The 12,121-nt window shown below is 46.9% G+C and overlaps 3 protein-coding genes across 4 annotated transcripts in view; 1 reads left to right on the top strand and 2 right to left on the bottom strand.

Annotated features, from left to right (window-relative positions):
* Nucleotides 1-4,282: 4,282 nt before the first annotated feature.
* Nucleotides 4,283-11,194, bottom strand: CFAP184 (cilia and flagella associated protein 184). The gene is made up of 2 exons (XM_084850781.1): nucleotides 9,417-11,194; nucleotides 4,283-5,539 (listed from the first exon to the last, which is right to left on the bottom strand). The coding sequence occupies exons 1-2, from the start codon at nucleotides 10,587-10,589 to the stop codon at nucleotides 4,994-4,996; spliced, it is 1,719 nt and encodes a 572-aa protein (XP_084706907.1). The 5' UTR covers nucleotides 10,590-11,194; the 3' UTR covers nucleotides 4,283-4,993.
* Nucleotides 5,492-12,121, bottom strand: part of GRPEL1 (GrpE like 1, mitochondrial) — a 28,734-nt gene continuing 22,104 nt past the window's right edge. The window contains exon 5 of the transcript XR_014790315.1: nucleotides 5,492-5,539. The gene's annotated coding sequence lies outside the window, so the exon portion shown is untranslated. The remainder of the gene's footprint in view (nucleotides 5,540-12,121) is intronic.
* Nucleotides 10,700-12,121, top strand: part of TADA2B (transcriptional adaptor 2B) — a 22,370-nt gene continuing 20,948 nt past the window's right edge. For both annotated transcript variants that reach the window (XR_014790314.1, XM_084850782.1), the window contains exon 1: nucleotides 10,700-11,003. Coding sequence is in view for 1 of the 2 variants with exons in the window: in XM_084850782.1 (XP_084706908.1) it covers nucleotides 10,734-11,003 (270 nt within the window). In the remaining variant the exon portion in view is untranslated. The remainder of the gene's footprint in view (nucleotides 11,004-12,121) is intronic.

Genomic DNA, 12,121 nt, shown 5'->3' with positions numbered 1-12,121 from the left:
AGTTTAACATCTGTTCCGGATAAGTTTGTTTATTTAATTGCATTTATATCCCGCCATTTCTCTTCTTGCAAGGAACCCAAGGAGGCTTACATTATCCTCCTCCTCTCCATTTTATCCACAAAACAACAACCCTGTGAGGTAGGTTGGGCTGAGAGTCTGTAACTGGCCCAAAGTCACTCAGTGAGCTTCTATGGCCGAGTGGGGACTAGAACCCGGATCTCTCAGCCCAACACTCTCACCACTACACCAGCTCTCAGTTTGTTGAAAGCATAATTAAAGATAAAATTGGTAAGCATATAGAAGGGCGAGCCCTGCTGAAAAAAGAATCAACATGGCTTCTGCAAAGGTAAGTCCTGTCTCACTAACCTTTTAGTGTTCTTTGAGAGTGTTGATAAACATGTAGACAGGGATCTGATGGACATTGTTTACCTGGACTTCCAAAAGGCTTTTGAAAAAGTCCCTCACCAAAGACTCCTGAACAAATAAGAGGAGAGGTCCTCTTATGGATCAGTAACTGGTTAAAGAACAGAAAGCAGAGAGTAGGAATACATGGTAAATTCTCCCAATGGGGGGGAAGCAAATAGTGCGGTCCCACAGGGAACTGTATTGGGACCAATGCTTTTCAGCTTGTTCATAAATGACTAGGTGTGAGCAGTGAAGTGGCCAAGTTTGCCGATGACACCAAATTATTTAGGGTGGTTAAAACAAAAAGGGATTGTGAGGAGCTCCAAAAGGATCTCTCCAAACTGGGAGAATAGGCAGCCAAATGGCAAATGTGGTTCAATGTAAGCAAGTGTAAAGTGATGTATGTTGGGGCAAAAAATCCCAACTTTCAAGTATAACGTGATGGGACCTGAGCTAGAGGTGACCGACCAAGAAAGAGATCTTGGGGTTGTGGTGGACAGTTCGATGAAAATGTCAACCAGTGTGCAGCAGCTGTAAAAAAGGCAAACTCCATGTTAGGCATAATTAGAAAATGAATTGAGAATAAAACTGCCAATATCATACTGCCCCTATACAAATCTATTGTGCAGTCACACTTAGAATACTGTGCATACTTCTTATCACCACACCTAAACAAGAGATATTCTAAAGCTGGGAAAAGGGCAACTAAAATTATCAAGGGGCTGAAGCATCTCCTCTCTGAGGGAAGGTTACAACAGCTGGGCTTGTTTAGCTTGGAAAAAAGGAGGGTAAGGAAGACATGATAGAGGTGAACAAAATTATGCATGGTGTGGAGAATGTGGATAGACATTTTTCTCCCTCTCTCACAGTACTAGAACCCAGGGTCATCCCATGAAGCTGATTGGTGGGAGATTCAGGAAAGATAAATGAAAGTACTTCACACAGCACATAGTTTTTTCAAAATTAAAAATGTATACAACATATTATAAACTCATCACATAAACATATAAATGCAATGCACACTCACAGAAAACAATCAGATTTCAACTTTGGAGCTTCAAGATATTCTATGGTACCAACAAGTTCAATAAATCTCTCCAAAGGGACTTTTGGATCTCCAGGGGCATGTATTCAAGAACACCTCTATTCACAAATGCAAAGATGGGAGACCAAATTTCAATAAAACAGTCCCTTTTGCTAAGTCCTCAAAGAAGTCTGCGATGATGCGTCAGACGCTCCACCAGAGCTATTTGCCAAACCTTCGTTAGCCAGCCTTATAAAGTAAAACCTGCAGTTCACTCCCAATGCTGAGTAATTTCTAAGCAGGCCACTGCTAACAAGAAGTTTAACAAGGCCATACAGATTATGACAATGTTGGTAGAAAAATAAATGGATAATAAAGCAAGTAGTGGGTCAGGACTAACAGGGTGAGATACAATGTCTGAGATTATTCCAGAAATCTGAGACCAGACACAGAGACCCTGGAGCACTCCCACCACATGTGCATCCAAGAGCCTGTAGTGTTACAGCCTCGCCAACAGTTAGGAGATACAGTGGAGTGCATACAATGGAATCTGAATGGGGCATAATACCATCTATGGACAACCTTAACTGCATTCTCTCTGAGCCTGGCAGAAATGGTGCGGAATGGGAACTGTGACTGCGGTGCTTTCCAGCTTGCATCAGAAGTTGAAGATACCAAATCTGCCTCCGAAACAGATTTTAAACCACCCAAGTCCCGTGTGGCGGAAGGAAGCATCGAAGAGTATCATTCTGATAGGGTCCCCTTCCCTAGCTCCCCTGATTGAACACACAGTTCTTCAAGTTCCACCAGGGCACGGGAAGCCTCGCCTTTAGCAACTGCATGTCTAAAGAGGGAGACTATCTGAAATATTTGTAGCCAAGAGGGACGAATCTCCTCCAGGCAGTTGAGCAATTCCCTTTCTGTAATTGGCTGCCCTCCTACCAGATCTCTAATTCGGTAGATGCCTTTAGATTCCCAACCACAATACAGTTTACATTTGTCACTATGATGAAAACACGGGTGATCGAGAATTGGTAGCAGGGGGGAAGGGTGCTGATTTCTTAACCCCCATTGACCAGACCAACATAGAGGTTTTAACAGATGGATTATGCAGCTTTGCAATCATTGTATAACGAATGGGAAGAAACCTCTTGACGGAGGAGGCTGGGTCACCGAGTCCATCTCCACCCATGAGATTTTAACTTCACTGCAGATTATCCACAGTAATTGGCCCAACTGTGCTGCCTGGTAGTAGTCTCAGGTTGGGGAAACCTAATCCCCCATCACGTGACCCTCTGTAACAATTAATTGACTTAATCTACTCCGCTTGCTTGCATGGGCAAAAGCTTCTCTGCCAATTTTGAATACGTGGTTGAGGTAAAAATATTCCAAGAGTTTGAAATAAAAACAACACCAAGACTGTAGGATACCAAGACTGTAGGACACAGGATAACAGGTTAAAGTTACAGGAAGGCAGATTTTGGTTGAAAATCAGGAAAAACTTCCTAATGGTCAGTCATACAATGGAATCACCTGCCTAGGGAAGTGGTGGGTCCTCCGTCACTGGAGGTATTCAAGCCAAGACTGGACAGCCATCTGTCAGGGTTACTTTAAACTAGATTTCTGCACTAAACAGGGGTTTGGGCTCACTGGCCCCTTCCAATTCCATGATTCTTTGATTCTAATATGGCACCCATAAAGACTTCGAATTGCACCTATGAAGCAACTCCTAGCCCCTTCAAAAACTGATTTTTTGAAAAAAAGTCTTTAAAAAATTACTAGGTCCCAGACTCTCTCCCTTGACCCTGAATCTTCTTCCTGAGCAGCTGTGAGGTGAACAAGAATAGGAAAGAGTTACTTCCTGGCCCCATGCAATCTTCTGCCCACACAGCCCTTTCCCCACCTCATGCTTTCTTTCTCTTCTCAACCTTGCTCTGTTCAGCCCACCCACTGCTTGACCTTACTCTTTTTCTCTCCCTCCCAGCCCTTGCACTCACACTCTTCCTGAGTGGGGGCTCTGATGAAGGCAAAGCATCAGTGCCAGACGAGAATAGAGTGGAATGGAGTGGCTGAGCCACAGGGAGATTTGGGAGGAGAGGTTGGGAGAACCTTTTATTTCCTTTTGGGTTTGGAGATATTTTTCTCTCTTAGGAGCTTACTTATCCTTTGTGACCACCCACCCCATTGGTTGGTTATGCCCACAACAGTTTCTCAAATGTCTAAATGGGTCCAAAAACGTTGGCAACAACAGACCCTCAGTGGACCCTTTTTAGGTTTGGCTTTGGCCCTTCTTTAACCACATTGATGTGATTATTCTCAGTAATTACAACAATCCCCTAAGGTAGGTCAGTTATTATCCTTGTAATGGCTGAAACAGAAAGTTTTAGCCAAAAATCAATCTAGTAAACTTATGGTTGAGAAGAGGCTTGAACCAGGACTTCACAACTACTCCTCCAAAGAAAAATAAAACTACAACAAACTTTTTAAAAGCATCTATACAGAAAATGAAACTGATCACCCCACACACAAATAATTGTAAAGCTGGTAAGAAATACACAACCAAAGAAGTTACAAAACAGTTACGCAGCCAGAAAACATTGAGCAAAACAACAAGGGAGACCAAAAAAGTTTTTTTTTTTAAACTAGAAATACCTCCTCCCCCAATACCTACATACCCCAGTGGAATTGGGGAAAGATCTATACTATTCAAAGGGATTTCCCCCCCACCCAACACTCTGAAAACACGCATACAAGCGCTGCAGGAAGCCCCAAGCCCTCCAAATAATGCCCTTCACGATCTCCCAAGTGCTTCTGGCACCCCCCTCCCCCCAAATACACAAAAAGTTTCCCTAATCTACTTAGGAACAACTCAGTATTTCAGCAGCCAACTTTGCTGAGGGAAAAGTCTTCCCCTGGCAGAGTCATAAGAGGCACTGAGCAACCACTGAACTATATTCCAGTACACAAAATGGATTGACTTGTATTGAAGGATCTTTTCACTTTACTTGATAAGATACACAACAGATTTTTATCAGAATAGCAAGGGCAATTTTTGGACACAAAGGGGCAAGGGGGTGGGGGCAAAGGTATGTTATTTACTGTGATGCTTGGTGGAAACGCATCAAAGAAAGGCAGATGGCCCAGAAAGGCGAAGTAAAGCACCTGCAATAACTTTAAGATTATTATTATATAAAAGTCATTAGCAGTGCAATCCTATACATGTCTACCTAGAAGTTAAATGCCATTGAATTCAGTGGGACATCTCGGGTAAATGTGTATATGATGCAGCTTAATAGTTTCAAGCAGTCCCTTGGACACAGTCTCCTTTAAAATTAATCACACTGAGCACTTTGCGGCCTTAGCTATGAGTTTGGCTTTGAACACTTTTCATAGACAATTTTAAACTGACATGGTTTTAAGGCACAGTTGTCTTCTGACAATTACACAGTATATAAACTGTAAGAACAAACAGCAAGTATGTGCTATTTCATATTTTATTCACACACACACACACACACACACACACACACACACCATTTGGCCCTTTTCGACATTTAAAGTAATTCAGAACGGTAGAAAAGATTTCACCCCTCTGATTTTCTTCTTGACTCCTTTGCAAGTAAGGGAGAGTCCAGCATGACGACGTTTCAGAATCTCCAGCCTCTCATTCAGTAACTCAGCAGTAGCCACCTTGTCCTCAAAGTCCCTCAACAACAGTGTGTTCCCAAGTAAGCCACACTTCTGCTGGAGCCTCAGATTGTCCACTCGCAACTTATCCCGAGCTTGTTTTGTCTTGGTTAGGGTGTCTCTCTTTTGGGCCACCACAGCCTCGACTGCCATTAGCTGAGCCTTCTGGCCTTGATTCTGTGCTTCCACAAACTGCAGTTTTTCCTTCACTTGAGTCAGGACTTGCACTGTGTTGGTGATCTTTCTCCGGAGCTTCAGAAGCTCCTCATTGCGCTCTTCAATCTTCTCATTGTAGGTCTGGTTCTCTATCTTCAGCTGCTCAAAGTCTATTAAATGCAAACCTTCTGCTAACTCCTCCTGGGCTTTTAGGCTTGCTTCAAGTTTTTGGATTCTGTGCTTCAACGTTATATTTTCTAGACGAACCTGGAATGATAAAAACTGAAGTGGTGAGCCTACTGATATACTTCCAGAATAGCTTATTTAACTCAAGCAATGCTGATTTGAAGGACTGAAGGAATGGAACACATGCAGCCACAGCTACATGTGGCTACTGTGGTTAGGGGTGAAGCTCTTTCAAATGAGAAATGATACTATGGGAGGTTAAAAGGGTGAGACAGGAAACTGTTGGGAGCTAAACGGGATCTTCATTGGCAAGGAATCACGGGAAATGGTGTAGTAGGATATGAGGAATTGTTTGTTTTTAAATCCAGCCATCGTTCAGCAAAAGCTGCTTATGTTTTATTTCCTATATCCCCAATGCCTTGGAAATGGTGGGAATATCCAGTCTAGGGATATATGCCTGTATTGTTAGAAGTCAGCAGGTAAAGGCAGTCTGGGGTGGGGGAGGATGAGTATGTTGGTCACACAGTGGATAGAGGGTGGCAGAGAAAATATCTAGTTCTTGCTCAGTTTATAAGGAACGTCAGAATTTATTATTATTATTATTATTACATTTATTAATCGCCCATCTGGCTGGTCACCCAGCCACTCTGGGCGATGTACAACATACAATAAAAACAGTTTAAAACAATAAAATTCTACAATAAAAACATTTTCTAAAATACCCTTACCCACCCCAAATGCCTGCCTGAACAACGTTTTTAATGCACGATGGAAGCTCATTAAAGAGGGGGCATGACGGAGTTCCCTAGGGAGGGAGTTCCACAGAGTGGGGGGCCACCACAGAAAAGGCCCTCTCCCTCGTCCCCACCAGTCTAGCTGTCCTGGCTGATGGGACAGAGAGAAGGCCATCCGAGGCTGATCTTGTTAAGCGGCCTGTCTGGTGCTGCTGGAGGCGCTCCTTAAGATAGGCTGGGCCGGAACCATATAGGGTTTTACCAAGAATTGCCTTGGTAGATAAGAGTCCATCTAAATGAAAATGTAAATAGTCTCCAAAACGTAACCATGATGGTGAAAGTTGTCCCATTTGTCTCAAGCATATGAAAAAAAAATATATAAACCTAGAGAGTCTGTCTCTAAACCTAGAGATTGCATTTAATTGTCAAGGCTAATGGCCATTAATAGACAGTTGTAACACTGGGTTTATCTGAAGACAGATTCCTGCCTTAAAATATATCTGCTGAAGACTCAGTTTGATTTGCCTCCCAGAAATTAATGGAATGAATTTGATTTCAGTTCTCTGGGGCCTATACCCAGTCCTTTTGACAGCTGTTCTACTGATAGCTTTGGCCCATGAAACAGAATGCTGTCTAGCGCCACTAACATAATATATCCCTCATACTTGTAAACCATAAGAAGAAATTAGTAATGCACCTCATCTACAAACTTCCCCTTCAGGGAATATCGTGGATTAAAAGGTTGCTCTCCAGTTCTAGTAAAACTAGGAAGATGTCACCTTTCTGGTGCCTTGCTGGTCAGCTTCAGTCTTGTTCCACAATCTCCACCTGGAGATCAATAAGACCTTTTGTGCATTTACATCTGTTTGTAAATGTGTTCTTTTGATTGAATCGTATGGTGTTTGTGGTTCAGTTAATTCATGGTAAGTTGAAGGGCTGCCCCAAGACATTTTGCTGCCTGAGGCAAAGAACAAGATGGCACCTGGCTCCATTCCATGTGCAGAAGTTGACTGGCCTGGCAGCTGGATCTGACGTCAACACTGGCACCTGGTAAGGGTCATCCACACCTGAGGGCAGCAGGCTAGTTTAGGGAGTACAGGGCAGGCTGTGTGGCACATATAGCTCTATCCACTAACAGAGTGGAATGGCTGCAGAGCACAAGAGGAACAGATGGGAGGTTGCCACTGCTAGCACGCCCACCCCCAGAAGCATCTGTCTGAAGCAGCTGCCCCAATCTGCCTAATGGGAGGGCCAGCCATAATAAGGTGGTCCCTGCAATTGGTGTTTGCTCATCTCCATGGGGGTTGTGCTATATGATCTCACAGGTATTCAAACTACTTTCCCTCTACTGTTTCTGGGGTGGGGTTGCTCACAAGGCTCCTGAGTGCCTTACAGAAGTATGGCATTAGCTGTCAACTGTACATGGATGACACAGAGTTGTGCCTGTATTTCATCTCATGAAGGTCCTGTAGTGCTTGGTTAGTGTCTGGCCACGGTGAGAACTAAAGGCAGATGAACTTTAGTTCCATCAAGCTAGAAGGGTAATTGGCAGATCCTGTGAGCTGGATCTTTCCTGTGAAACATCTTTCATTGATGGAATTTAGCCTCATCTGTTCACTTAATTCCATAGCCCTGGTATTCCTGGATCCCCCAATTGTGTCAGTGGCCCACAGTGCCTTACACTATTTGAAAAAACAGCAATGGCAATTTTTGACAGATGAAGACCTGGCAACCATCTTTCCTGCCTCTGTCATCTTATTGCAGAAATGTGCCTGAAATGGAACAAGAGGGAAGGGTTGTGAGCTTCCCAGGGGCATCTGATCAGATCCTGAAAGAAATACAGTATCTCACTAGATGAATCGTTACTCTGATCCAGCAGACTGCTGCTTATGTTATTGGATAAATTTATGAAGGGGAACCTCGTGATCCACTCGTCATAGGAAGAACCTTTCGCTTTCACGGGAGGGGGTGGTCTTGTACAAGATGTTGCATGGCACAGAGATTCACCTAGTTGAATCTCCCTTGGACTGATGACTAAGGGGTGAATTTTGCTTGCATTCAGGAAATAGGAAAGAATTTTGCCTGTGGACAGCTTGGGAAGTGATGGTTGGATTTATTATATTTATTATTATGATTATTATTAAATTTGCCTTGTCTGGCATTCTGCTGCTTGCTCAGTTTTGCAGATGAATTCCTCTTTGAGAAAAGGTGTTATGGCTTTAACAGAAGCTGTAGGAACACCCATATGAAAGAAAAACTCTTTAAATTCTGCTGATCTGAATAATTACATCAGTTTCAAATATACCGTTCAGTGTGTTTATGTATAGTGGCAGCCAAACTCCAAGAATTTCCTGGATCCTTTTAAGTCTAGCTTCCAACCTGGTTAAGGGACTGAAACTGCCTTGGTCACCCTGGCCAATGATCTAAGTAGGGAGGACAAGGGTGGAGGTCCATCCCTGTTGGTCCTCTTGAATCTTTTAGTCTGACCCTTGGTCTGATCCAGCATGGCTGTTCTTATCAGCCATGGCAGCCTTCTGGGCCTCCATGCTGGGATGAGTTTGAGAGGTGCTATTCTGTGATGGCTCTTCATTCCTGAAGGTGGCAGGTCTCAGAAAATGGTGCTGGGGGATTGCTGCACATGGCCTTTGGTTTACAACATTCTGCAGATTTCCATCTTATCTCCCTGCTTGCTATTTAATACCTGTGTGAAACCTCTGGGCAAGGTCATCTGTGTTCAGTGTCATCAATATATGATAAAACTCAAATCTCTCCAGCTAATCCTAGGAAGGAAATGGAAGCCCTGGATCAGTTTCTGAGGTCAGTGAAAGTCTAGACATGAGAACTGAAGTTTAATCCACACAAGATGGAAATGCTGTTGGTTGACAAAGGAGCCTATATCAACTGCGATAAATACTTCCAGAGAAGGGAAGGCCTTTGTAAACTGGAAGTGAATTGGCTATCCCTTGCCCCAAGCCTGTTAATCAGTGCAAACACTAATTGCCTTGGCAACTGAGAGGCCAAACAATTTTAGCGGGCTTATTTGAACTGGATTAACATTTGCTCTCAACATTGCATTTCTCACATTCTTATACGGGTCCTTATGGGAAAAGAAACTGCAGGTGATTTCATGGGGCCCTTGGGGTGAGTGACTCTCAATTACAAGCAGATTAAACTGAGCAAGAGAAGGCGATTTCAGACATGCTTCTCCTCCAGACTGGGCCCACCTCTGTCATGTCTTTTTCCTTGCTTTGTTCGCGTGCTTGGATCTGGTCCACTTTGTTGATGGCGGCCTGCCTGCCACCCAGCCGCCGGCCCATGGTGTACACAGCCACCTCCTTCTTGTCGGCCAGGTAGGCCTTCCACTCCTGGTCTACCTTGGCCAGCTTCTCCTCACAGGAGCGCTGGAGGGCATCAATCTGCTTCTGGTACCAGGCCATCTCGTCCGCCTGCTGGCTCCGCAGCTCCTGCAGCATGGCCAGGTAGCGGCTGTAGCGCTGCTCCTTGTCTGAGACGTGCTGTGCCAGCTCCGCCCGGGCCCGCTCCTTGCCCTTGTTCAGCAGCTCGCCCAGCTTGCCCTGCAGCTTGGTGTTGTAGTGGCGGAGGCGGCCTCTCTCCGCCAGCAGCTGCCGGTACTGCTCCACCAGCTCCGCTCGCTGCTGCTGCTCCTCGGCCAGGCGTCGTGCCAGCTGCTCCTCCGTCTCTTCCTCCGCCTCGCCCTCCTCGCTGCCGGGGCTGAGGCCCGTCACTAGCGACCCGCGGCTGAGGCGCCTCTCCTCCAGCTCCCAGAGGCTGCGGCTGACCCGGCGGCCCAGCTCCTCGCCCACCTGCAGCGCCGGCGGCTCGCCCAGCTCCCCCTGGCTGAAGGAGATGCTGCTGGGCAGCCCGGCGAAAAGCGACGCGTTCGAGGGAGCCTCCCGCAGCTCGCCCTCCGCTGCCGGGAGGCCCTCGCCGCCGCCGCCGCCCTCCGCCGCTCTCTTCTCCTCTTCCAGTCGGTCACTCGAGGCTTCCCCCTCCGGCTGCCCCTCCGCCGGGCCCTCGCTCGCTCCCTCCGACGCTGGTGGCTCCTCGCCGCCCAGCTCCGGCGGCTTCTCTTCTTCTACGGCCGCCGCCGCATCTGCTTCCCCTCCGGCCGGCAGCGGCGGCTCCGCGGTGGCGGCGGAGGGGGGACTCTCCGCAGCCTCTGCGGTGGCTGCATCCCCGGGCGCCGCCTCCGCGCGAAGCGGCGCGGCGGCGGCGGCCTCCTCCGCCTCCTCCATCCAGTCTCGCCACCCGCCAGCTTCACGCTCAATACTCGGCCTGTTTCCTCCCGTATCTAGGCAACACAACTTCATTTGCTCAACCAATGGGAAGACAGAAAGAGGGAGAGGCTTGGTTGGAGGTTGCGAGGGGAAACGCATCCGAAGGCTCGGAGATGATTGGCCGCTCCCGCTTGGGCCCCGCCCGCAAAGCTCTCAGGCCGCTAATTGGGCGCGAGCCGCTGTCTGTCGCAACCTCAGGCGTCAGATCTGCGCCCGTCTGCTTTCCTTTGAGGGGGACGCAAGATGGCGGAGCTGGGGAAAAAGTATTGCGTGTACTGCTTGGCCGAGGTGAGCTCGCTCCGCTTTCGATGCACCGAGTGCGCCGACATCGAGCTGTGCCCCGAGTGCTTCTCGGCGGGCGCCGAGATCGGCCCGCATCGGCGCTGGCACGGCTACCAGCTGGTGGACGGCGGGCGCTTCACGCTGTGGGGTGCTGAGGCGGAGGGCGGCTGGAGCAGCCGCGAGGAGCAGCTTCTCCTGGATGCCATCGAGCAGTTCGGCTTCGGCAACTGGGTGAGAAGAGGAGCGCGGGCGCTTTCCAAGCTTCTTTGTTGGGCGGGCATCCCCACCCCGGGGCTTCACTCTCGTTCCCCAAACAGCCCCTCACCCCCGGCTCTTGCGCAGGACGGGGGGCCCTTCTTCATTTGAAGTGGTACGGCTGAATGTCCCCTTTCGCCACAGATGGACTCCCCAGTTCTAAATGTCCGCTCTAAATCAGAAGTTCTCTTCGCATTCTCCAGTTTTCACTCCCACCTCCCAGTATTTTAACCACATCGTGGGAAACAGAAAACTGTACTGCGAACCTGCGAATGAAAAATTGAAACTTATTTGCAAACTGCAGCCCTAATCCAGTACTCGCTTTTGCACGGCTTCAGTTAGTGTGCTGATTCTTGGAAAAAGCAGATCTGGTCATGGTCACACAAGTCTTGATAATATACAAGTTAGGCTATTGTAATACACTGTATTGAGGTCCGGAATGCTGCAGCCGAAGTGCTGACAGGCCTGGTTTTTGGAGCATATTTATCAAATGATATTATGAGTTCATTGGCTTCTGCTTCGTTCCTGAGCCCAGCAAAACACACTTCTGAAGTCCTAAATCGTTTGGGACCTGGGTATTTACAGGATTTCCTGTGCCTACATGATCCTGCCTAACCCCTGAGCTCTGCAGGGAAGGCCCTGCTCCATGGCTGGGAGAATGTGGGATAGGGCCTTCTTTTTTTGTAGCACCCAGACTGTGGAACATCCTCTCCCAGGAAACTAGATCTGGTCCATTCTTTATTGGTATTCTTGACAGTTGGTGAATATGGTCTTATTTCAACATTAATTAGTTGTACTTCTGATTGGTAGCTTTGATGCAGTTGCCTAGAACTGACCCTGTTTTGTCTCATTCTTGTTTTTAATATTTGATATCTTAACATGGTTGTATATTTGTGCTGTTTGGGGGACTTTTGCGGGGGTGGAAAAGCAGCATATGCGATAGATAGATAGATAGAATATGGCCTAAATACAGTAGGGTGGTGAGATGTGCCTGGACTGAGAGTCTGCAGCGCATGCAAGTAAATCTGGTGTTTTGTCATTCGCTAGAGCTTATGTTTAAAACTTATTCCTTCCTGTAACTTAAAACATTTCAA

This window comes from Heloderma suspectum, chromosome 4 (genome assembly GCF_057233095.1).
Source record: "Heloderma suspectum isolate Gila_16-S chromosome 4, 16-S_ref, whole genome shotgun sequence".
NCBI classification, from domain to species: Eukaryota; Metazoa; Chordata; class Lepidosauria; order Squamata; family Helodermatidae; genus Heloderma; species Heloderma suspectum.
Note: the sequence above shows the minus strand (reverse complement) of the source record. Positions and strands in the feature narration are given on the sequence as shown.